The 26,789-nt window shown below is 35.6% G+C and overlaps 2 protein-coding genes across 7 annotated transcripts in view; both read left to right on the plus strand.

Moving 5' to 3' along the window:
• Positions 1 to 778, plus strand: part of LOC150095241 (uncharacterized) — a 267,888-nt gene extending 267,110 nt beyond the window's left edge. The window contains exon 18 of the mRNA XM_090410764.1: positions 535 to 778. Coding sequence (XP_090266890.1) covers positions 535 to 556 — 22 coding nt within the window. The 3' untranslated portion in view covers positions 557 to 778. The remainder of the gene's footprint in view (positions 1 to 534) is intronic.
• A 17,044-nt stretch (positions 779 to 17,822) lies between these two features.
• LOC150095243 (solute carrier family 2, facilitated glucose transporter member 10-like) overlaps positions 17,823 to 26,789 on the plus strand; it is a 208,886-nt gene continuing 199,919 nt past the window's right edge. For 5 of the 6 annotated variants that reach the window (XM_090409705.1, XM_090409702.1, XM_090409704.1 and 2 more), the window contains exon 1: positions 17,823 to 18,171. The gene's annotated coding sequence lies outside the window, so the exon portion shown is untranslated. Of the gene's footprint in view, positions 18,176 to 26,789 lie in introns of all 6 variants that reach the window. The other variant, XM_090409703.1, reaches the window with a different exon arrangement.

Below are 26,789 nucleotides of genomic sequence, written 5' to 3' on the forward strand. Positions count from 1 at the left end.
TTACATCTATATCTCCTCCAGAGATTTTTATTAAAAATAAAAACATTATGAGAAAATACTAAGAATGGTGATCGGAGCTTTACCCACCTTTACAATGAGTTGTCCTGGTGTTGTAACATCTTTAGACTTGAACTTTGTTTCAGGCGCAAACTTAATTGTTTGCATACTTGGGATTAGGAGTTAAAATAACCAAGTTTATAAAATTACTTGTTGTGCAAATGCGAGTGTATGAGATCATGCATACGCCAGTACCTAATGGTAGAAATATGCGAGTCAGGTAGACTATAACCAAGATTGCTGTTGATATGAAATGAGTCTAGGGCAATTTCTGTTTTCTCTGTTTCAGTCAGATGAACATATCCAATCACCGATGAGTGTAACTACTGATTATTATATATATATATATATATATGTTATTAGTTGTCACTAATAACTGTCTTTGAAAAAAATGGAAGTGTTCATATATCATTGCAGTATACTATATCTGTAAGTGTGTTTGTATATATGTATATGTGCACCTTAACTATTTGATATATTCCAGCTAAAAACAAAATAGGAAAATTCAAGAGATGGCCTCTGCCTGTTGTTTTTTCAAAGAAAAATAAGAAGGAAATAAATCTTACATATTTTGATAAGACTTTCTTTGCACAATGTATGTATGTATGTATGTAAATAATACACTTATATATCTGTATGTAATGATGATTATCATTTCTTGCAAGCATACTGTGTGAATTTTTATACTTTGACCCGATGAATAAAAAAAATTATATTTTAATACTATGTTTTGCTTTGTTCTTTATACTATAATAAAATATGATCACAATGCAGTAATGATGATGTCCGTAGTATATTAAAGGACTTTTTCTGCTGTGGAATGCAGACAGACTGGTCAGAGAATGCATGCAATTAACAAGCAAAATACATTTAATGGGATGAGTGAAGTTGTAGGATATGTGTGAACTGTATGACAGTTCAAAGTAATAACAGTGTTGCACATAAGCATCTTTCACCAATGTATGAGTCATTTGTATTTGCTGTACTGGATGACACGGAATATCCACAGTTGACTGTTAATTATTTTTAATCTAGTAGTTTTGCAGGTTCTCATTCTGCTTTATTAGAATTAAAATAAAACCAATATCATAATGGAAGAAAGATTAATTTTCATTTACATCATTCAAAAGGATCAACAGTCAATTACTTAACGATTTTTTGTATGTTCTCAGTGCTATACATTTCATTTCGTTGTTTTTTTTATATCCCATATGATATTTATAGTGTACGATCTTTGCAATTATAAAATGGTCACATTTTACAATTGCAAAACTACTTACATGCAGTTCAGTATTCTTCTACTTTGAACATTATAGTTTATTTGGTACATGAGGTTGAAGGGTTATATTGCCAGATTACATTATATTTCAATAGCTGTATGGAAGGCTAAACCTTTAGATGCTCTATTTTTGTTACCTCATTGATATGACCACTCATTATGATTTTCCCTGAGTTGCTTGTCTGGCATACATAACAAATACTGCACATAATTGAGATTTAGGCTTAGTTGCTGGTTTAATGGAAAACAGCACAGTTAAATCTGGTACAGATTCTTGGACATTGGTTATTCATGCTGATATTTAGTGGAATAAAACAGACATCTAAAGCTAATAATTAACTAACTAAATTTATTATTATTATTAACATCTGACTTCCATGTAGTCTGAGACTATCGCACACAAAGCTCACCCAACTGTGCCTTAAACTGATTCAATGTGTATACATTCACAACATACTCAGGTAATGATTCCACTCATCAACCGCTCTCCATGTAAAGAACCTCTTCTCACACCCTACAGTTTCAAGAACTGGCCTCTTGTACTACTCCCCCTTCCTTTCCCATTCTATGAAAAATCTCTTCCATGCCAACCTGATAACAAGCCCTGACTAGCTATATGTCTCAATCAATCTCCCAACCCCCCCCCCTTCTTCTCTTATTCACGAGGCTTTACAATTTACATTCTCTCAATCTGTGCTCATACTCCACATTCCAAAGCCTACTAACCACCTTTGTGAATCTTCTCTGGATCCTTTCTAACATATCTGCATCGCCATAAAATCCCACTGATCAGATCCATGCACACAATAATCCATATGAGGCCTGATCAAGGTCTTATACATTGGCATCATAACCTCTTTATTTCAGGGTCTTCTGTGTCATTGCCATTATCTGAATTAGTTAGCCAATTAAATTACTCCACCAGTATTTTGCCTCAGTCACAAAAGAGATATACTGAGTATGTACATTAGTGGGAAGGCAAACAAAGGCTGATTGCAATGGCGAGCTTCTACACTCCTAACTGGTACTGTGTATAGATGTGTTTTGATTTACACTTGCTTGAAGGTCTTAAAATGATGGTCTTCCAGATTTGTGGCAGTGTGATGCAGTCAAATTTATTTAAGTTTGGGACTGCTGTAGCACTAGAGCATATTCCAGAAATAGTCTTATTATATGCATGTTATTACAATTTTTATATTGTATCTCAGATGATGTCTATGTGGTTAATTATTTAATTGTGTTGTTTTTATTTCATTAAACCTAAAAATGGAACTGCATACACATCTTGTAAGGTCTTGTTGACACCTGTAAGGCAACCGATCTAAGCAGTTTGGAAGCTTCTTCAGAGATGCTTTTAACGTCTTTTAACATAAAGAATAGCAAAACAATGGGCCACTTCTTATGAGGAAAATGACAAGGAAATGTATAGCTAAGAACTTTGTTAACATAAGACTCGTTAAAGCCATTAGCAAGAGATAGCATCACTTTAGTGATCAGAATCTTTATGGTATACCAGATTTTTGACAAGGGTGATGATGATGGTAATGTGAAAGAGCATGAATATAAAGTCTGGTATTGGTTTCTTTTAAAAAACACAGAAATGAAGGCTACTACTATCTGGTAGTCTTTTTATGTTCTTCGTTTGATGATGATGATAAAGAACATCTAGAAAGGAAATTTGATCATAGTCTTCTACATCAAGAATGAACTGGATGCCTTGATGGAATCTTGAACTTCAAGATTTCAGTTACCTGAAATATTGATATGTACTCATTATTGTATTTTTCATGAATATTTTCTGTGACTGTTCTGTCACTCACATTTAACACTTTCTAAGTAAATATTCCAGGACATCTAGAATATTTATTAATTTCAGTTTTTATGTCACCTTTGTTGTATTTGATTAAAGATACAACAAAGATGACATTTCTGAGGAAAGTGCACTTTTACAGTGCACTTTCCTCTTTCTGCTTTTGCATTTTGCCACATTCATGATATTTCTTCAATATCTTCAATTCAACACATTCAGTTCTACAGCTGGTCTTTTGTATTTTGCTATTTTAGTTAATACATTCATTCTAGGCTGTATTTCACATGTATACACATCTGGTGGGAGCTTACATGACCATGTAACATATCCCTACCATATAGAAAATGTCTCACAAGTAATGTTTTCTTATTTTGAGTTTACATATATGTGTATATATATATATATATTTTTTTTTTCAAAATTCATTTTTACTAGGTTGGAATATTATAAAAAAGTTTAATGACTATTACCGAGAGAAAAGATGACAAGATATATTTAAAAAAGATACTACTAGTTTACTAGTTTCGTTACATGAACATCCTCAGGTATCACATTCAAAGAAGTATATAAAAAATTACAGAGACTTAAAATTGTACTAACAGAACAAGTATAAAAAACAGTAGCGTGTTTGAAAAAAATGCAAGTATGAGTTCCAAACAAACGAATACTACGTGCTGTCGCGAGTGCGCCAGTACTGAATAGAAGCAACGTGTGCGTCAGAGAGATTGTAACTCAGGCTGTTGTTGATATGAGAGGAATCTAGAGAAATTTCCCTAGATTCAACAATCTTTCTTTCGAGTTCATCATAGCACACATGGATGTTAGCAGTTTGAGACCAGTTTACAATGTGCTGGCTGCCTTCGTCTGAGTTAGCTGAAAAGAGAACGTGGCTAGAGAGAGCGCTAGCTCTAGTCCTGCTATAGGAGATATCTCTACGGTGTTCATCCAAACGTAGAAGGATGGATTTAGCAGTCTGTCCATAGTATGGCTTTCCGCAATCACATAAAATCTTGTATACTCCTGGAAACTGAGTAGGAAGATGTTTCTGTTTATGTTTGCTAAGTAATGAACGAAGTTTTGGAAGCGTAGTGAAGCACGTTTTGAAGTTGAATTTCTTGAGAATCTTTGCCAGTTTTTGTGAAAGAGAGCTGATGTAAGGCAAGGAGAGGAAGGCTCTTGGGGAAGAGGGATCTTCAGAAGTAGTTGAGTGCCTGGGGGAAAGAAATTTGTCAATTTTCTTTGGAGAGAAACCATTGTTAATAAACGTTTTTTTAAGAAAACAGAGTTCATTTTCAATTTCTGTTTCATCTGTAAGTAATGATTTGGCTCGGTGGGCTAAAGTGGAAATAATACCACATTTTTGTGGGGGATAATGATGGGAGGAAGCATGAAGGTATCTGTCATTATGAGTAGCCTTTCTAAAAATTGAGATTTTAATGCTCTCAGCACATCTGGTAAGTTTGAGGTCTAAAAAGGGAAGGCAGTCATCTGATTCCAGTTCGAGGGTGAAAGAGATTTTTTCATGGCACTTGTTTAGGTGGTCCAAAAATAAATAGAGGTTATTGAAACCATCTTCCCAGATGAGGAAAATATCATCAATATAGCGGTACCAGACTTTTGGTTTAAAGTGAAAGGAGTTAATAGCTTTTTCTTCAAATTCGTTGAGAAATATATCCGCAAGAATCGGAGAGAGTGGGCTGTCCATAGCCAGACCTGAGTTTTGTAAGTAGATCTTGTTATCATATTTGAAGTATCCTGACTTTATGCAATGGGAGAGAAGAGCAAAGAGTTTTTTTGATAATTTGTTCTTGAGAAGATCGAGGACTTCTTGAGCAGGAACATTTGTAAAGAGAGAAACAATATCAAAACTGGCCATTAATTCTGTTTTTTTAAGTTTGATGTCCTTGATTTTAGAAACAAAATCTGCAGAGTTTTTAATATGTGAAGAAGAAATTCCAGAAAGATTTCTTAGAAAACTTGCTAGAAATTTGGAGAGATTATAAGTGGGAGAGTGTATACCCTCAACTATAGGTCTGAGTGGGCAGTTATTTTTGTGAATCTTGGCGAGACCATACAGTTGAAGTATCAAGGGATGAAGTGACCGAAGAGAAAGCCGAATGTTTCTTTGTAACTCTAAGGTGGTTTTTAATAAATTATTAGTTCTATTGTGTAGTTCCATCGTAGGGTCATTAGCAATTTCTGAGTAGGTATCACTATTTAAAAGTTCCAAGATTTTATTATGGTAATCAGACTTGTTTAAGATGACAGTTGCATTCCTTTTGTCTGCCGGAATGATAACTATGTTACTATTATCTTTTAAGGACTTGATAGCTTTCCTTTCAGAGTAAGAAATGTTGTCAGGTGAAGGTCTAGCTTTATTTATACAGAAAATTGCTTCCATACGGAGGAGGTTAGCGTCTTTGTTTGGTAATAAAGAAGCTGCCTTTTCTATCTTTGTTAAGAGATGTTCTCTAGGGATGGATGTAGGAGCAGTGACAAAGTTGAGACCTTTAGCAAGTATGCTTTCTTCTGCCAAAGATAATTGATGGGAAGACTTATTGATGACAACTTTTTTTAGATAGGTAGGGTCAAAATGAGAAGTTTTGCTATCCTGATTATATTAAGAGAATCATATTTTCTAATGAGTTTTATTTTATTTAAATTCTGTATTTTAGAAGCCTTAAGAGTGCTAATTTCTTTTAAATGAAATTAGAAAAAAGAAATTCAACTTCAAAACGTGCTTCACTACGCTTCCAAAACTTAGTTCATTACTTAGCAAACATAAACAGAAACATCTTCCTACTCAGTTTCCAGGAGTATACAAGATTTTATGTGATTGCGGAAAGCCATACTATGGACAGACTGCTAAATCCATCCTTCTACGTTTGGATGAACACCGTAGAGATATCTCCTATAGCAGGACTAGAGCTAGCGCTCTCTCTAGCCACGTTCTCTTTTCAGCTAACTCAGACGAAGGCAGCCAGCACATTGTAAACTGGTCTCAAACTGCTAACATCCATGTGTGCTACGATGAACTCGAAAGAAAGATTGTTGAACCTAGGGAAATTTCTCTAGATTCCTCTCATCAACAACTGCCTGAGTTACAATCTCTCTGACGCACACGTTGCTTCTATTCAGTACTGGCGCACTCGCGACAGCGCGTAGTATTCGTTTGTTTGGAACTCATACTTGCATTTTTTTCAAACACGCTACTGTTTTTTATACTTGTTCTGTTAGTACAATTTTAAGTCTGTAATTTTTTATATACTTCTTTGAATGTGATACCTGAGGATGTTCATGTAACGAAACTAGTAGTATCTTTTTTAAATATATCTTGTCATCTTTTCTCTCGGTAATAGTCATTAAACCTTATATATATATACACGTAGGCTATTCAATAAGTTATAAGACTATATTTATACAGAAAACAGATTACCTTTAATCGTCATCATTTACATGGTCTTTTTCGAAGTAATTACCGTGAGATGCAATGCATTTGTCCCAACGTTGCGTCCACTTCTTAAACACGTGAAAGTCCTTTTTTTGAAAGTTCTTTCAAAACCGCCTCCGCAGCTTTTGCACATGCTTTGTTGCTTTCGAAACGGCGGCCTCTTAGTGGTTTCTTGAGCTGAGGAAACAGCCAGAAATCACACGGTGCAAGATCAGCTGTATGGAGGGTGTGGTAGGATATCTATGTTGTTGTTCTGCAAAACATCCACTACACAACCAGCAATATGTGGCCTTGCATTATTGTGGTGCAATAAGAAGCCATTCTTCAGCAATGGAATCTTCCTTTTGATGTGCTGTACCATTGTCCGTAAAACATCCGCATAGTATGAGCTGTTTACAGTATTCCCGGGTTCTACAGCGTGTTGGTAAATAATGCCTTCGTAGTCAAAAAACATGGTCATAACTTTACCAGTCGATTTTACAGTTTTTGCTTTCTTGGGGGTAGGCGAAGACGGATGCTTTCATTCACTGCTTGTTGTTTCATTGTAGGGTCATAGTGATATAACCAAGCTTCATCTGCTGTAATCATGCATTTTAAGAAGTTGTCGCCTTTTTGTTCCAGTCTTTCTTTCCATTCTGTGCACACATCCACTCGAGGCTGCATTTGCTCCGGAGTCAAGAGTTTGGGAATCCATCGGGCGCAAACACGTTTCAGTCTCAAATGTTCTGCCATAATTGAGTGAACACTTCCCACAGAAATATTCAGGACAATGTGCAGCTGGCGTACTGTAATTCTGCGATCTTCCTTGATAATCGCTGCTGTGTTGATCACTGTCTCTGTGATGGACTTTGAAGGTCTCCCCTCACGTTCAAGTTCTTCCACATTTTGCCTTCCTTACTTAAAAGTTTTATGCCAGCGAAAAACACTTACCCTCGACATTGCTTCATCGTGGAAAGCTTCGCATATCATGTTAAAAGTGTCCGATGCCGATTTTTGCAAACGCACAAAATTTAATCGCATAACGCTGTTCCAAGGACTCTTCCATTTAGACGACTGGTCGCGGCTCGCAGGTGTGCCGAAACAAGCTTGCGTTTAGTCACGTGACACTGGCACATCAGCCCGTATACGCCATCTATCAACCTCTTTTGTTAATACAGACAGCAACATTTCTTTATTCCACAGAAATAAATGTTGTGATGAATGGTTTCGTGACAGTAAAATTAGTCTTATTACTTATTGAACAGCCCTCATATATATATATGAAAGAATGATCATTAACTCGGTTAACATACATATTTTTATAAAGAATTGAATGACTGGAACTGAGATTTAAGTAAAAAGGTTTTAATATAAAAACACGATTAGTTTCATTAACTCGGTTAACATACATATTTTTATAAAGAATTGAATGACTAGAACCGAGATTTAAGTAAAAAGGTTTTAATATAAAAACATGATTCGTTTCGGCTTGTAACAACCTTCATCACGTGACATAATAAAAGAAAGAAAAAAACACTAAAACACAAGCTTAAATAAACTATGAACATCATAGAGAGTCTATACATAATTGACATTAAATCGTTGTGGTTGTATTTAAAGCTGTTCTTTCATTAGTTGTATTGTTCGGAAAGTGCATGCTAGTAGCATCGCGTGAACACATGATTACAGCTGAATGACAATCTGGAAGGTTGTAGCTCAAGTTATGATTTCTCTAGATTCCACGATTTTTCTCTCTAGTTCATCATTGCAATGGAAGGTGTTAGTAGATTTTCCTAGCAGACTTTGTGACTTTGGTTTTCATCATTAGGATTAGCCGAGAAAAGGATATGACTAGATAATGCACTGGCTCGCTGTCTGTTGTAAGTAATGTCCCTCACGTGTTCTTCCATAAGCAATTCGACAGATTTGTCTGTCTACACAAAATAAGGAATATCACAATCACACAATATTTTATATACACCAGGGTATTTGAGTTGATGACAAGATCCATTTCTTAATAAGCCACCTTGTCATCATCAACTCATATGTAATAACTGTTATAACCTGACCTAAACCACATGGAACATGGAATGTTGCATTAATTAGCTATTGTTCAAAATTGTGCGCAGATAGTTAACCACACTACCGGCCAAGACGTCTAGATTATTATGGATTTGCGAAGTGCATATTAAAATTGTAATACCATTGATATTACAATGAAATGTATGATGGATACGAATCATATGAGGATGCATATTTTGATCCATAATGGCCAGTAAGGTGGTTAAGTGCCTCCATAGCGCAATTCAAAGAACGACGGTATATTCCACCCTTCGATTAAAAAAGGCCTAAGTTCGATTCTAGTCATTATGAGAAGAATCTTCGTATGGGCTTTTTTTTTTCATTTCAAGGTGAGTTAGACGGATGTAGCAGAGCTTTTTCTATCTCAGAAGCTCGAGTTTATCCTCCATGTACAAACAAATCGGCCTTCGGAACACACACAATTTACATACAAAAAATACTGTTGGTAGTGCTGGTGATAGGCGGTAGATGCGTTCATGGTAGTTGTGTGTACGAAAATTAAGTAGTAAGATAGACGGTTAGATATGTATAGCAGAGTGGAGAGTAGGGTTTCCTCCTGCAATGAGTCTTTGGATTCCTTGGAGGTGTCACGTAATATTAATAATAATAATTGGTTATTATTATTATTATTATTATCATAATAAACTATTTCCAAATACCACACATTGATTAATCTTTGATTGCTGCGAAGTACGACTTGTTTATATTGCGAACAACATAAAAGAATCTATTAATGTCATCCTTTCACATAGCACACTTAAAGAAATCTTTGGAATTTTTCTACCGTAAACTCTGGTTTTTAACCTTGCATTTCAAAACCTACTACAGCTGGCCATACCAAGGTTTAGAGTCACGAGATGGTGGCAGTTGTCTGCTGTACTCTCTCACTCCTGAAAATCTCTGATTCATTGAAAACTCTAGCTCACTGTCGGTGAAGGCTACAAGGATGGAAACTCGTTCTTTTAGAGAAACGTGTGCCATAACTATATTACTTATTTACACGAAAACACAAGATATAGGTAATAATATTGATTTGATTAGAAGGCTAGATATTTGTCTGAAAATTACAGACCATCTTTAGTGGTAGTAACAGTTGATTACAAGATAGAATGCAAAGAATGGATTTATTCGAAACAGTAAGAGACGCGTGATTTACAGCAGGGTAATGTTAGAACTGAGGAAAAGGTTAATCATAACTGTTAAAAAAACTTTGTGATTGTTCTAATCAGACATTCCCCTATTTTCGATAAAGATAGGCACTCATTCCGATTCAAGTTTGGGAGTGAAGCAAGGCTTCAGCACTCTTTAAACACACGCTCAAATTTGTACCGACAGCGATGTAGAAGGCGTGTTTTATTCTAAAGAATATTATTATCCGTGTCTATTCCGTGTTGAGCTAAGCAAGATTTATCAGATTTCTTTTGGCAAATATACGATTGATGTTCTTGTATTTTCTTTTCTATTGAGCGTCTAGTCTTTCCGAAGTAGGAGAGATGGTAGTCATAAGGAACTTGGAATACATCAGAGAGAGAGAGAGAGAGAGAGAAAGACATAGGTGAGCGTTTATCTTTTGAAGAGGGGAAACAACTTGATAGTTTCTTGATAGGTATAAAACTAGTCACTAAACTATTTCTTCAGAATTCTGGGAATCGCTTCTGAACGCCTGAAATGTATGGGGATTAGAACTCTCGTTTCATTAAAGAGACTACTGAAGCCTTGCTTCACCGTTCGAACTTGAATCGGAATGATTGCCTATATTTATCAAAAAATGGGAAAATCTGATTAGAATAACACATTATTAGTTACTCACAGTTATGCTTAACATTTTCACAGTTATAACATTATCTTGCTGTAAATCACGCGGTTCTTACTCTTTAAAATAAATCATTGTTTGCATTCTACTTTGTAATTAAATATCACTGCCACCGAAGATGGCTTGTAAGTTTCAGACCAAAATATCTCGTCTTCTAATCAAATAAATATTATTAGCTATGTCTTAAGGGTTTCCTTGTGTTTTCGTGTAAATATATAAGGATGGAAACTATATAGAAACTAAGAAGCCCAGGTATCTTCAGAAAGATAATTATAAATGAAAAAGCTACACTTACTCATTTCTTTCAAAATAAAAGGAGTCAGAGAATTAATTTTGTTAATTTCTACTTTCAGTCTTTTTAAAACTATATTCATGTCCAAAACAATTCACTCTTAGGTGTGTCTACTCCTACAATTTTGAAAGACAAAGCAAGTTCTTTTTTATTCCAAAAACGTACTGATAATTGCAGACACTCATAAGAGCCCACTCATTGTTTCAAAATTGAAGGAAACCCTTAAGGCGCTTTCAATTGCAATAACAAGAAACTGACAAATTTCGTGCTTTTCTCTCTTATTATTATTATTATGTGATACCTCCAAAGACTTATCCAGGAAGTTCACATTTTCTACAACTCTCTGCCTCCACCACTCAATCCACCAACTACAGCGAACCACATCATCTACACCAGCGCCATCTACTGCTCACCATCACCACTAGTATTTTCACAGACAATTAAAAACATCCATGCCCACGACTGAATTCGAACCTGCAGACTTTTGACTGTAGAGCAGATACGCTAACCACTCGGCCAACCAGGCAGGCATTTAGGAGTGCAATTATAATATCAAATTAACCTTTCTTATCCTAGTTTCAAGCAATCACTTTTTATCTTCGAAAGTTTCCTCTTATTATAAAAGAAAGCTTAATTGTTTCAATCTGAAGGAGATGTTGGATCAAAACATCAGAGAAACGAACAAATCGTCTAAAAATACGTAAGATAATTGATTAAAATTCATCACTAAATATTTTAATTTTTTGAGCCTCTAATAATCAGATGAGTGGTATGTGGTGTTGAAGAGACAGACCTGCTTGCAGGAGAAATAGTAATAGTGTGAGAGATGAAGAGAGAATGGGAATACAAGAGGAACAGGGAACACAGGAGAAGCCCAGGAGGACAGGGAGACATGGCATAGGGAGAGATGATATTGAAATTGGCAGTGAATATATGTATGAAAATAGAGAATATTGCGATGTTGGTGGGGAGAAGTTAGTCTGAGCACATATATGTGTAATTGGTGATAAAGGTGATTGGGAAATTGTAATGGGAAAATCACAACCAACAAGTGGCTGGATATGACTGGCTGTAGACCTAAAAATGAACTGCTGTGTTTGTTTACAAATGCCAGAAGTATCAGAAATAAGAAAGATGAAATGGTTTCACTGACTAAGTTTATTCATCCCAAAATCATTGGAATAAGTGAAACACGGTTTGAATGAAGATATTCTAACGAGAATAGAAATGGAAAGATACAGTATTTTTCGCGAGGACAGAAAGGACAAGCTGTGTGTGTGTGGGGGGGGGGGTGCTGCTCATGATAGCAGTGGAATTAAGTACACATAAGGTAGACATGAAGTGAAGAAATTTTGGCAATGGTTATTTATTTATTTATTCGTATGGAGTTCCCCCCCTTTTCTCCCTGTCCCTATTGGGGCGAGTTGAGTCCCCTCACGGGGTTAAGTATTTATGGCTGTAGATCCGCGTGTGTTCACAGGGCCGGTTTTCCTGCTTGTGGGATGAAAACCCCCAGAAAAACTAGAGAAAAAACCCTGCTATCCACGCCCAAGACCGGCTAACTTGGCTATGGCTGATGAAGAGCCTTAAGCTCCTCACGTCGGCGACGGGAATCGAACCTAGGACACTCCTTCTCCAGGCATATGGTTGCGAAGTGCAAAGCCACGAGGCTAATCGCGCAGACGCAATGGCTATGAGCCAATGTGAGGACAGAGGGGGCAGTTCTTTCCGGGCGACACCTTTAACGTGAGACACAATTTTATTTTTCGACGATTCTTTTATTTATGTTAACTTAGTAATTTTTATTACTTAATTAATAATTGGTTTTTAACGACTATGCTTAGAAATAAATAAACATAAGCAATATTTTAATTTATTTCCCTATACGTCGTTTTGACTTTTTATAGTATTTTGGTGTGTATTGAGAACGGCATAAGTGAAGGGCAGAAAACCCCGAGTTTTCTGCCCTTCTCAATACGCCCCCTTCTCAAACCGCTCCGGGCTGCAAAAGCTCTAGCTACGCCAATGATTGTGACTAGCCATATGCAGACTTCTTTAAGAATTGAATATATGTGGAATTACAAAACTGGTGATTAAAACGAGCCTAGGAGACAGTTTGTAGCTCTAGCATGAAATGTGGATTTTAAAAGTTAGGGAATAACAGTTTGGGAACTGACAAAGAAATACCTAATAGCATCAATCTGTGAATATATTTCGAAGGGAAAAAGTCTGAATAATGTAGGTGTAAAATGAGAACTTAAGAGAGGTTAAGCATGGAATCTGGATGAAGAAAGCACTTTGAAGGCAGTACAACATGAATAATGGTAATAATCACTGATTATTACCATTATTCATGTTGTAACTGATTATTAATCAGTTATATGAAGAGTACAAATAACAAGTCATGAGAGTGACTTAGTAAAGACAACAAAAGTGCAGTATGAGCAGAAATTGTCAAATCAGGCCAAGAAAATATATCTTAGAATGATTTTTAGTTATGTGGGAAGTAGAAGGAAGATTGATCATTGTAAAATGATCTTAATAGATGAAAGTGGTAGAATGGTAAATGCTGTAGAAGACATTGTTAAGGTATTCAGTGATCAATTTATAAAGGTGTTTCATCCTTATCAGGGTGGAATCATGGGGAACTTAAGTGCAAAGGATATAGGAGAGGATGGTTTAATAGTGAGTACAGGAGGTATTTGAGGAAAAAAATAACTTTAATGTCTATAAGGCGATAGGATTTGATGACATATCACAACACATTTATGGGCATGTTCCAAGGGAATTGATGATAGCATCAGCATGCCTGTTTAATAAGGCTTACGACAGGTTCCAAGAGATTGAAAAGAAGGTAAATTTGTTCCACTGCATAAAAGGTAGTGATAAGGCTGTAACTACAAATTATAGGCCAACTTCTATATCTGGAGATATGGTAAAAGTACGAGAGAGAGAAAGAGAGAGAGAGAGAGAGAGAGAGAGATTGGTGAGAAGAAGGTTACAGAAATGGATTGATAACAACAGTATTTTTTGTGGTTATCAGCACCAGTTTGAGAAAGGGAGATCTTGTTTCACTAACTTACATATATACTACTATAATAAAGTGACAAATGCCTTGGACATTGAGGATATATATATATATATATATATATATATATATATATATATATATATATATATATATATATATATATATATATATATATATATATATATATATATATATATATATATATATATATATATATACAGTATATATATACATACATACACAGTGGTGTACTTGGATTTTGCAAAAGCTTTTGATAGACTGTCACACGACAAGCTATTAAATAAATTGAAACAGATGACATTGGATAACAGGCTTCTGAGTTGGATCAGCGACTGGCTGTCAGACAGGTATCATAATGTTATACATGGGGATGCAGTATCCCGAAAGAGGAAGGTCACTAGTGGTGTACTGCAGGGGTCAATTTTGAAACCATCGTTATTCAATTTATATATTAATGATATTGGGATTGGTTTAACTAGAAATGTGCAGCTATTTGCAGATGATGCAAAATTGCAGAGAGCAATGCAGAGTCGAGTAAATGTTATGGCCTGCCTTACAGGAGAACTTGAATAGATTGCACGAGTGAACAGGTAAGTGGAACTGTCAGTTCAATGTCGCAAAGTATAATGTCTAAGATTTGATAAGCAATGATGGGATGCAAAGTATATACTTGTTGGAGAAACTCTCAATGAAGTAGAGGAGATGAGAAATCTTGAGTGGTGATGGACAAGCACCAGAAATTCAGGGCTCACATTGCACAAGTTGTGAAGATGTCACATTGGATAATGGCAATTGCATAAGGCCTGGATCAGATCTTATGCAATTGCGTGCAATAATATGTACGCTATTGCACACTAATAATAATAATAATAATAATAATAATAATAATAATAATAATAATAATAATAATAATAATAATAATAATTTTTTTTTTTATATCTTGGTAATTTTATTTTTCTACTTGCATGCTAAACAAAGATATATATTCACGACAATGTAGAATCATGTAAATAAATATCTCAAATGCTGAAAAATGCTAATTTGCATATACATTTTTAAGTACTATATGACAATTGTAAAGTAATTAAGAATTTAAATATTGAACCATGGAACATGTTTAAAATATTATCATTAAGCACATTCACAAAATATTCAGAAATTAAATACATACAAAGAGAATTTATCAGGACTATGTGCATTATTATTTTACAGAATATTTTGGCTTCAGTTTGTTTTTTTTTTTACAACCTAATTTTAAATTTGTACTTAATTTTATTTTCTTTCTTTCCACTCCTCCTGTTTTTGAGCAATTCATCTATTGTTTTGCTCCATTCATATTATTCTTGGTTTAATCTTAGTTCAGATGTGCATCTCATTACATTAAGTGCTGCATAAAAATATCTTTAATCTTTAGGTACTTATAAAAATTTCTAGTAAAAATATATGAATTTATAGACTTAGATATTTTATATTAAAGACATTTTTTAACAAATACAGCATTTCCTATACATAACAGTAACACTTTATACACAATATGGGGATGTATAAAAGCCGACTACCTACAATGAATCATATAAAGTTGTGATTCTGATAGAACAGATCGCAGTGAATTTGACAGCATACATGACAAGTATTCACTAATTTCTATTGTTAAACAGCAGCCTTTGATGGAATTCTTAGATGATGTCCTGCCTGGTGTTGTAATTGGTAGGCTTTAGGGTGAATTTGAAATCCATATAATCTAGGTATAAATTGAGTGCTTGATTTTTTAGGTCTTGCTTCTGGATGTATCATAAAAAACATATGAGGAAATCCAGTACCAAAATAAGCACCATCTATAGTTTGACAGCGAGAAGACTGTGGATGATAAATATCTGTACATTTAGGGCAGTATAATTTGATAGACCTTGTCCTAGAACAATAATAATAATAATAATAATAATAATAATAATAATAATAATAATAATAATAATAATAATAATAATAATAATACATCATTGCTTTACTATTTGACTTTGAAACTTAAAATACTGCAACCTTTAAAAGTGTTATTTTATATTCATCAACACCATAAAACAATAATGGACATCACGGGCGAATTCTCCATGCTTGCTATGCTTGCTCTGCAAGCGCATGAATTGAGAGAGAAAGAAGTAATATTTGCTTGTTAATAAATGCATGCATTTATAAGCATTTCATTTAGGCTTTTATTTTTGTAGACAGAAGACGTGTTAAGCTTGCGCGGCAATAATTGGGCTTTGCGTTGTGTATCGAAGGCCGATGCTTGCTCGTCTAATCAAAGCTACCTTCACTTGTTTGGTTGTAGTGGCTTCCAGGTACTCGCAGCAGCACTGTGATTTCATGCGCACGCATAGCCATTTCACGTCATCTCACTCTTTGCTTAAACACTGGCCATACGCAGTCCACGTAGCTCTAGCCAGTGAGCTTCAGCCAGCCTTTACAAGTGTGCGTGTTGCTTGGGAAAATTAAGTTACAACCAACTTTTTATGACGATGTTATTGACCAGTTCATAAAGAAGAACCGTTGGGTAGAATTTGTATTCAAGTAGCTAATTTGAAAAAGATAGAATATCATTTGTAAAATAAATGTCGTATTTGTACGATTAAATGTACATAAATTTCTAAATATATCGTTTTAAATGGTCAGTAATTCATTATTCCGCTAATTAGACTTCAATCACACCTCTCAATCCTGTATGATAACAAGAGAAGCGTGAATTTCAAGTCCAGCATTCGCCCCTGATGGACTTTCATTTTCCTTTCTCTGAATTGAATGCCAAATGAACCTTTTTAATCTCTTATATTCTGTATTTATGAATACTACTCCGACCACACATGCGAGAACCTTGGCTGGCAAATTCCAAGAAGAGTCAATTCATGTTGAAGGGGAGAAAGGAATAAGGATGTACGAATTTTTCACCGCCACGCAAAATCACGTACCTTATACGTCACAATTTCCAACTGTAGTTACAACTTTAAAAAGTAGAATTTTAATAATAGAAAAGCTAATTTTCCTACGTATAATAATAAACACTCATCATTGGTTACCCTATTATCGGAATGGATTCCTTCTGGATTATAATTCTGTCATGTGCAGAAGTGGCGAGGGATTTCGCATCCGTGGTCAGACAGTACATAAAATAGAATTGTAAAATTGTTGGACATTATATAAAGAGTCTGAGTGATTTTGGTGATTGAACTGTTTATAAGAAGGTTATAATAGTGGAGAGGATGAGATGTATTTAGCGAAGTAGAGTGTAAGTGCCCTCCCGTGATGAGTCCTTGGATTCCCTGGAGTTGTGACACAATAATAAGAATAAGAATAAATAATAAAATCTAACAGCTGACTCCCCAAATGGTGAAAGTGAGACTAAGATCTGCATTTCTTACGAGTCAAACTGATTATGTTAAGTTGCTTAAGATTTTAGAAAGTGATGTCACGTAGTTTAAGCAGATTTCAAGATTTTCATCATGAATTCCCTGAAAATCGTTATGATTGTTTTCATTTGGCATATGATGTACGCAAAATAAAACTTGCAAAAGTTTTATTGCAAAATAAACTAACTGCCTAATGCAAAGCAAAAGGCAAATAGTTTTTGGTTGATTGATTTGCTCTTCGCTTTTCCAGACGCCGAATTAATAGTGTCCAGATTAACACAAAATGAAAATACGAGGTGCTGATTGCGACCTTACGAACTCTTCCTTTTTTTACTGGATTGGACAGAAATGCTCACTGAAACATAAACAACCTAAGAAAGAACTATGTTCCAAATTTGGTAACCGTTCTTTTACCTTTCAGTGTTGAACCTTCAGAACACACGCAATTTACAGAAAAAAAATACTAGTTGTGGTAGTGGTGGACGGTAGATGGCGTTGATGGAGATGATTCGTAGTAGAGGTTCGGTGTAGTGATTGAGACAGTTGTAGCTGTCCTCCCGTTATGAGTCTTCGGACTCCTTGGAGGTGTCACGAATAATAATAATAACCTAAATGAGATAATTCCCTGATATGATAAAAGTACTAAAATAACTAGAACCGAAAACAACGTCCATTTTAAACATTACATGAAAACAGCACTAGTGATCTCATTAAGTACTACTGTACTTAAGTTTATCGTATGAAGTGTATATAAATTTGTGTTGAATTGCTCAGCAGATTTTATTACTTGCAGGTTTTATTGCTCCTGCTGTTTTTATTACCTGTTTCCACATTGCCTGTACTGTGTGACGTCCAAATAACACCGCACTCTTAGGGTTTTATATGTAGAACATGTAAGGTAAAGCGTGTCAGGATGATAAGACGGTAGACACCTGTAAGACCCAGCTGTTGAGCAGTTGCAAGTATCGTGTTAAAAATTCTTCCTATTAATTTTATATATATATATATATATATGCTAGTATGGTAAATAATCATTGAAATTATGAATAATTTGGAACTGAAATTATGCAAATTAAATTGTAAACGTGATAGTTACTTTCTGAAATAGTAATGCAAGATTTACGAGATCGTGATTTGACAGCATATGTCATCAAGCTAGTTAATAGTTTATTCTTTAACTCGTAGCTGCATTATAACAGTTGTTCATATTAAATAGCTTTTACTGATATTCGTTCTCTTTATGTAAATGCTTTGAGATTCCCGCTAGAGGGAAAGCCACTGAACATTGGAAACTACCTGTCATTTTGTATAAAAAATAAAATAAAAAAACTAATCTATTTTTATTATATTAGATTTATAGACTCAAGTGTGTGCGCGTGTGCTATACATACACTCACTCCAAGCCACACTAGATCGAAAAAATATTTAACCTGTCTAAATAACGCCATTTTAATGTTATTTTTTATTAATTTTTTTGAGTCTATAAATCTATTATGAGTACTGTTCACATTGAATTACGCTTAAAGTAAACATTTATCTGTTTTCAGGTAAAGGGAGGAGATCAAGGCAGAATATTTGGAAAAATTGGCACAAGTCTGAATTGGAAGCAGCCATTTTTTTGTAATTAAAAATATTTTGTTTACATAAATTAAAGATACCAAGATAACCAAGTGAAAAAACTTCCAACATTTTGTTTCCAGTATTGCCAACTTTTGTTGACAAAAAAAAAAAAAAAAGAGGAAGAGTTAATGCCACATACATTTATTGTATGTAGGCTTATCAACAAGAAGCCAAAGTTTCTTTATACAAATACCAGATCTTTAAGAGCACATTGCTGGGTGGGGGGAAGGCAGCACTCAAGGTGTAGTAATGCATTCACTGAATTTGTAACATTCTGTTTATGAAACTTTCTCTTTTCCTCTCCTATTCTGTCTTCTTTTTCATTGTGGTCAGTGAAGAAGAGCTTCTCATTGACCTGTCATCAGAAGATGAGAAACTTTTTTTGTCACCCAACAAATGTTCTTGCCAACAGATGCCTGTCAAAAGATATAACCAGCATCATATTTTAAACTGTTTACAACAAAGCTTAATACTGCAATTATATATTAGAATGTTTACATGACATTTCTTCTTATTATTATTATTACTTAATGCCTCCAGGCGTTAAGTAATAATAATAATAATTCCAAAGACTCATCGAGGGAGGACACCTACTCTAGAACTCTGTCTCCCCCACTCAATCCATCAACTACAACTAACCGCAACTACACCAATGCCATCTGCCACATGCCGCCACCACTAGTATTTCCACAGACAATCACAAACATCCATGCCCACAGCAGGATTTGAGCCTGCAACCTTCAGGCTGGAAAGCGGGTATGCTAACCGCTCAGCCAAAACAAGGCCGGCAAAGAGATTTAAGAGAAAGATTATTAAATTGTGCAGCAATTATTTTTATAATAAGATATCTGAGGAAAATGTGCACTTGGCAGATCAAAGTTTATTGAATCTGACTTTTGGTTGGAATGATAATGAGATCTAGCATCAATATCTCCCCCTAAGTAGGTTTCCCACACCTCTAATAAACTGCAAATTTGAGACTATTATCTTAACTGTGAGAATCTAATAGTCTATTAACATAAAGTGAATTCTAGGTTAGATGAAATTCATCCTACTACACAACACCTAATTTCATCAAGTCAAAGAGCTTATTCAAACAACAAGTGAAGTCTGTTCTGCATAGAAGCTAGCTCCTACTAGAAAGACTATATTAAGAGGACTTTCTTATGAGAAGTAAAGCTTTTTTCCAATTTACATAAACTGAACTTATAAATAGAAATGACTGTCTAAAGCAATGGTTCCCAACCTTTTTTGCTCCATGCACCATATGTCTGAATATCATCCCCCCCCCCCTCCAAGATTGTCTTACTAAAAGGTGTATTCGAATAATATGGACACAATATTGAAAATCTTTTAAATTTTCTATATTAGTACATATACATTCACTGGGATTATTTTTATAGTGAAGTTTTACAAATTTAGTAGCAATAGAAAATGTTGGTGGATTTTAAAACTTTGATTGGCCTGCTCTCCACTCACATGCAGATAGGATGCTGAGAAATATGAGGAAAGATTACAAGATGAGAGCTTTGGGGGGGGGGAAGCACAGGAGAGAGAGAGAGTGGAAGATATAGTCCTTTAAAAATTTTTTTGAAATGTAAACCAGTCTTAAGCATTGAACAGTATGCCTTTCTGACTGATTTGATTAGCTTTATTATCCTTATATGTAGTTATTTCATTTCTTTTTATTACTTCCTGCTTTGAAAAATTAGGTTTAGCCTTAATAAGCTGTGGTTTCTTAAGATCAAATATAATAATATAATCTGCTCTCATATACATATAACCAATACCAGAACTAGTCGAAAATGTTCTTATGCAATGTAGATGGGTTCAGTTGTGCTGGGAGGAGTGCCTTCACACAGTGAACACTTGGAGGTGTCACTGAAAATATAGGTATGAGTATAAAATGCAAGCCAAAAAAAGTGACAAACACGGTAAGAAAGATAAGGCACAATATAAAGTATTGTATAAGAGCCAATCATGCTGAAGGAAATCCAAGAGGAGTCTTCTATGTGGCAGGCAAGAGGAAGAATAATTATAGAAGAGGGGTAACACTGGTAGATGCTCTAGGGATTAGAAATGAAACAACCAGAAGTGTATGAGGTCTTGAATAAGCTAGATGTATAAGAGTATGGCATTGAATGACATATCACATATTTTTAGGGAATGCACAAAAAAATTTACAATGCCTTGAACTGGTTCTTAATGAGAGAAAATGAGAGATTTTTTTTTTTTTTTTGCAATAAAGAGAGGTAACAAAGGAGTGGAAACAAAAAAAATAACCATGAAACAAAAGTGGCACTAGGAGAGATGTTTTCAGTTGTAGACCAGTTTGTTTATCTGCAGTTGTGGGTTAAAGTGTTGGAGAGATTAGTTAGTAATAGAATCCAGAATTGGATTGACATGTTGATTTTCTACAACATTTGGCATAGGTTTATAAAAGAGAGATCTTTACAAACAAAATATGCGTCATTTTGTGATAAGGTGATGAATATGTTAGATAAAGAAGACTCATTTACTCTGTGATAATCTTAGACCTTGCAAAGGCAGTTGATATTTTATCGTGGTAAGTTAGTGCACAAGATGGGGATGGATAATAAATTGGTTGCATAGTACCAACAAATATGGGAAAAGGAAGCTTGCTGTTCCAGACAAGGAAGGGAACTAGTGCAGTACCACAGCATTCAGTTCCTGGGTTATTACCCTTCAACTTATTTGTTAATGATATTTCATGTGGATTGACAGGAGATATTCAGTTGTTTGCTGACAATTCAAAGTAGTGGAGAGTTACAAGGACAGATGCTGATGTCAGTTCCCTTCAGGAAGATTTAACCTGGCATTAGTAAGGTGGGGTGTCATAGACCCCAAAGATATTAAATTGACTATAACTTTCTAACAACGCGTGGCAGTGAGTCATTCCTCAGTATAGCTTCCCCTCCCATAACCCGCTACTCGACACCATAGACGAGACAGGCTGTTGCGTGCAAGCAACTTTAGTGGGCAGAGATGTAAAGTGTGCTGGGGTCCACCTTAACAAAAGTGTGACTATATGTACTTCCAAAACATAAGTTGTTTTCATGTATATTCTACTAAAATATCTCATTAGTGCTGTGTCTTCTATATTTTTACATACTAACTATAAGCAAATATGTTTTTATAAATATTTAGAGGGTATTTTGAGAATAATATCTTTTTTTTTTTTTACCAGATGTGTTATAGAAATGATTATATAATGGTGAATGCAGTTTCTTACAAATGCAAATGAGTTGGTAATGACATCTCATATGGGTAACTATGGATCTAAGGAGATGTTGAAATGCATGTACACAAATCCCAGAAGTATCAGAAATAAAGGAGAGCAGTTTTTTGCATTGGTCAGCTCAACTTGGCCAAAAGTTATAGACATTAGTGAGACATAGTTGACAGAAAAGGATATAGTTACAGGGATAGAATGTAGAGGGTATTGTATTTTCAGAGAGGATAAGAGAGAGAGAGAGAGAGAGAGAGAGAGAGAGAGAATGAATAGGAAGTGGCATATCTGAGGATAGCAGAACTACAACCAACAACATTAGAAGTTAAAGAAGATTTTAGGTCCGATTTTAGAAGATTTGGGGAAGATGGTTCATTTAAGGTTATCTGGTGTGAGATAAAGGCCAACAGGAGAAAGTATATTGTTAGTTGCAGCTATAGACCAGGAGGTCCATAGGAAGACGTGGATGACATTCACAGTTAGATTAGCACAATGAATGCAGACTGAGCAGTTATTATGGGAGCCTTCAACTATGGAAGTGGAATTTATACAGTTGCTAAGAGATAATTACCTGAAACAGCATGTCATGAGGGGGGACCAAGGGTTTGAGAGTGCTGGGTCTGGTAATAGCATCAGATGTATCCATAACCATGGCAGACACTCTACATCCAATCAAAGAAAGTGACCATGCAGTCTTTTTCTGGGAAGTTGCCAAATGTGGACTTCTCTGTCAAGAAAAGTTTTTTTATGTTGAATTATAAAGCTGGTAATTATGATGGACTTGGGGGACATCTTTGAGCAATGACATGGCTAAAGAAGCTTCAGGTAAAGATTATTAGTCATGCATGAGAGTTGGTCAGGGATTGTTTTGAGAGAAGCAGTATCAGAGTGCATACCCAAAGTCAGGAGAATAAACCAAGTGGAGATTAATTGGATGAGTAGGGATAAAAAGCAAGAGCTGCAAAAAAAAAGAAAACACCAGGGAGGGAATATAAAGAAAAATGTGATCAGCATACTCATGAGCAGTACAAAGTGCAAGCAAGAAGGGTAACTAGTATAGTGAGATAGACCAAATCTGATTATGAGAGAAAAATTAGCTAAGTAGTCCAAAGTAAATTCAGAATAGTTTTTTTATCATGTAACAAACAAGGGGAAGAATGACTATGAAAAGATGATTTTAATCATCCTTTCATAGTCATTCTACGAAAGGATGATTAAAATGGTGATGCTCAGTTGAAAATTATCAATGTGAATATAGCAGTGGGACTGGATTTTATGTTGGAGGTTTAATGGATTTTTTACAACACTCAAAAAGAATTAAAATAGAATTTAATACTTCCTATATTTCGTCCTAGTCACTAGGACATCTACACGGATTACAAAAACAATTAATGTAACGTGCACACAAAAACTTACAATACTAAGCCCAACCATGTGGGTGACACTAAAGTCCTATCTAGGTGGAGCGCCCTCTAAGGGCGGTCGTAGGTGGCCTGGAATGTAAGGTGGGACCTCTGGTGATGAGTGTTTCCCAAATCTTCGGAAGCTTAATGCAACCATATTTATTTAGATTTGGTTGGTTTCTGAGAGCTGCTGCTGCTTCTAAGAAAAGTCTCTCTTTCTTGAATTTGCTGTGGTGGAGCATGGTGGTTTTCTTCCATGATACTCTGTGGGTGGTGTCCAACACATGGTCAGCCAAGCCTGAATGGCCATAGTTGTGTTTAACGATGTACGACTTGTGTTCCTCCAGGCGGATGGATGCTGATCTGCCTGTCTGTCCAAAGTACGCAAGCTTACAGGAACAGGGTACTTTGTAAACTCCAGGCAGAGAGAGAGGAGGGAGCTGATCTTTCGTAGACCGGATAAGGGTAGCAAGTTTGCGGTAGGGCTTATATGCTGTGTGTAGGTTATACTTTTTTAGTATCTTGGCTATTTTTTCCGAAGTGCCACGGATGTAGGGTATGGTGATGGCATTTTTAAAATCTTGTTGATGAGAGGGACGGGGAATGGGGGAGGAATTGATTATTTTTTTGATACTGTGTTCGCTGTAGCTTTTTTTTTAAATATATTTAAAAAAAATTTTTTAAATAATGAATTCCTCCCCATTCCCCATCCCTCTCATCAACAAGATTTTAAAAATGCCATAACCATACCCTACATCCGTGGCACTTCAGAAAAAATAGCCAAGATACTAAAAAAGTATAACCTACACACAGCATATAAGCCCTACTGCAAACTTGCTACCCTTATCCGGTCTACGAAAGATCAGCTCCCTCCTCTCTCTCTCTGCCTGGAGTTTACAAAGTACCCTGTTCCTGTAAGCTTGCGTACTTTGGACAGACAGGCAGATCAGCATCCATCCCTCTGGAGGAACACAAGTCGTACATCGTTAAACACAACTGTGGCCATTCAGGCTTGGCTGACCATGTGTTGGACACCACCCACAGAGTATCATGGAAGAAAACCACCATGCTCCACCACAGCAAATTCAAGAAAGAGAGACTTTTCTTAGAAGCAGCAGCAGCTCTCAGAAACCAACCAAATCTAAATAAATATGGTTGCATTAAGCTTCCGAAGATTTGGGAAACACTCATCACCAGAGGTCCCACCTTACATTCCAGGCCACCTACGACCGCCCTTAGAGGGCGCTCCACCTAGATAGGACTTTAGTGTCACCCACGTGGTTGGGCTTAGTATTGTAAGTTTTTGTGTGCATGTTACATTAATTGTTTTTGTAATCCCCGTAGATGTCCTAGTGACTAGGACGAAATATAGGAAGTATTAAATTCTATTTTAATTCTTTTTGAGTGTTGTAAAAAATCCATTAAACCTCCAACATAATGTTCTCACAGCACTTAAGCCTCTACACAAGAGTGGGACTGGATCGCATGATGCTCATGATAGCCACATGACAAAAGGACAAGAGAAATGGCAATGTCATTAATTAAATTGTTTAATCTAATTCTCTGCTCTGGCAAGGCTCCAAAAGATTGTAAAGTTGGTAAGATAGTTCCATTACATAAAGATGGCTCCAAGACAGAAATACTAAATTACTGACCAATTAATGTCTTAGGAGTGGTAGTCAAAATGTTGGAAAAGTTGTTGGTTAAAGGTAAAATCCACCGTAAAATACTTTATGGTGGACATCATGGCTTTGTAAAAAAGTGGTTCCTGCCTTGTTAATTTACTAATGTTTTATAATCAAGTGACAGCAGAATTAGATAAGGGAAATGACTACACCATGATACTGCTGGATTTTGCAAAGGCATTTGACAGAATACCATGTGGAAAACTATTACACAGGTTGGAGCAAATCGGACTGGATATGAAGCAGGTAGCATGTAGGAGGGTGGCTAACAAACAGACACCAGAGAGTAGTATATGGTAAAGTGGAATCTAGGAGAATGAGGGTGACTAGTAGAATACTTCATGGTTTTGTATTAGGGCCACTACTCTTTAATTTATATATCAATGATATAGAAAAAGATTTAAGGTGAGATGGTGATGCAAAATTGGGAAGGACAGTAGTTGATGATGGTAATGTAGATATCCTGAAGGATAATTTAAATAAATTGGCATTGTGGGAAAAGGATGATGATTGTCAATTTGATGTTGCAAAATGTTAGTTATGCATTTTGGGTTGAAAAGGTCACATGTATATCACATTAATGGTGCTGGATTGCAGGCTATTGATGAGGAGGCTAGGGAGTTGGGGATAATGGTGGACAAAGTTGAAGTTCAGAGAGCATATTGTAGAAGTTGGTAAAATAGCCCAAATGATTACTTGGATGTTGAAAAACACACTAACAAGTAATGATAGGGAGGTTATTATTTCTTTTTATAAGGCTGTGATTCAACTGCATCTTGACTACTGTGTATAGATTTTGTCACCTGGGTTACTTGGGTATGAGGATGTGATAGAGTGAATGCAGGAATTAGTGATGACCAAGCTGATCACAGGTCTGGAATGCTTCCTATGAGGGTAGGTTGATGATGTGTAAAGTTTATTTGATAGGCAGAAAGGAGAGTACATGATAGCAATGTATAAGATATTAAAGGGATTTTATAAGATTGACACAAAGGAATTTTCCAATACATGACAAATAGAGAAGTAGGGGGCCATTCATGGAAATTGTGTAAGAGTATGGTTAGTAAGGGTGTGCAGACTAGATTTTTTGCATGTAGAGTAATGAATGAGTGGAATGGATTGCCAGAATTGGTTGTGAGTGCCCTGATAGTTAATAGTTAATGAGTTCAAGGAGAGGTATGATTGGTTTTGTGTATATTCCATCCTTCCTTCTGGACTCCATGAATATTCTTATTTAATAATAATAATGTGAGTAACAGAAGACTTGATTGCCATCTGAGAAGAAGACAAGCATTTGGTTCTTGTGACGTCTGTTTTGGATGTTATTGATTTTCTTACACTTGTTTGTCTGTAATGTAGACTAAGTAAAAAGTTGAGGCTTTTGATTTGAGCCATTGAATATATGATGAATTGTTATCATCGACTGCATTAGAATTTTACAGAACTGGAGCTTGGGTAGGGATTGCTTTGAGGTGAGGAATGAAGGTCCTCATTCTAGCAAGGATTGTTTGAGTTATTTGGTCAGAGCAGGTGTGTGTATGAAGAGAGTGGAAATGGAAACAGCCGTTGGAACATGAAAAAGAAGCATAGAAATTCCAGAAGTCATCCCAGTTGGGAA

Source organism: Typopeltis vanoorti, chromosome 20 (genome assembly GCF_054136105.1).
Source record: "Typopeltis vanoorti isolate ZY-2024b chromosome 20, IOZ_Tvanoo_1.0, whole genome shotgun sequence".
Classification (NCBI taxonomy): Eukaryota; Metazoa; Arthropoda; class Arachnida; order Uropygi; family Thelyphonidae; genus Typopeltis; species Typopeltis vanoorti.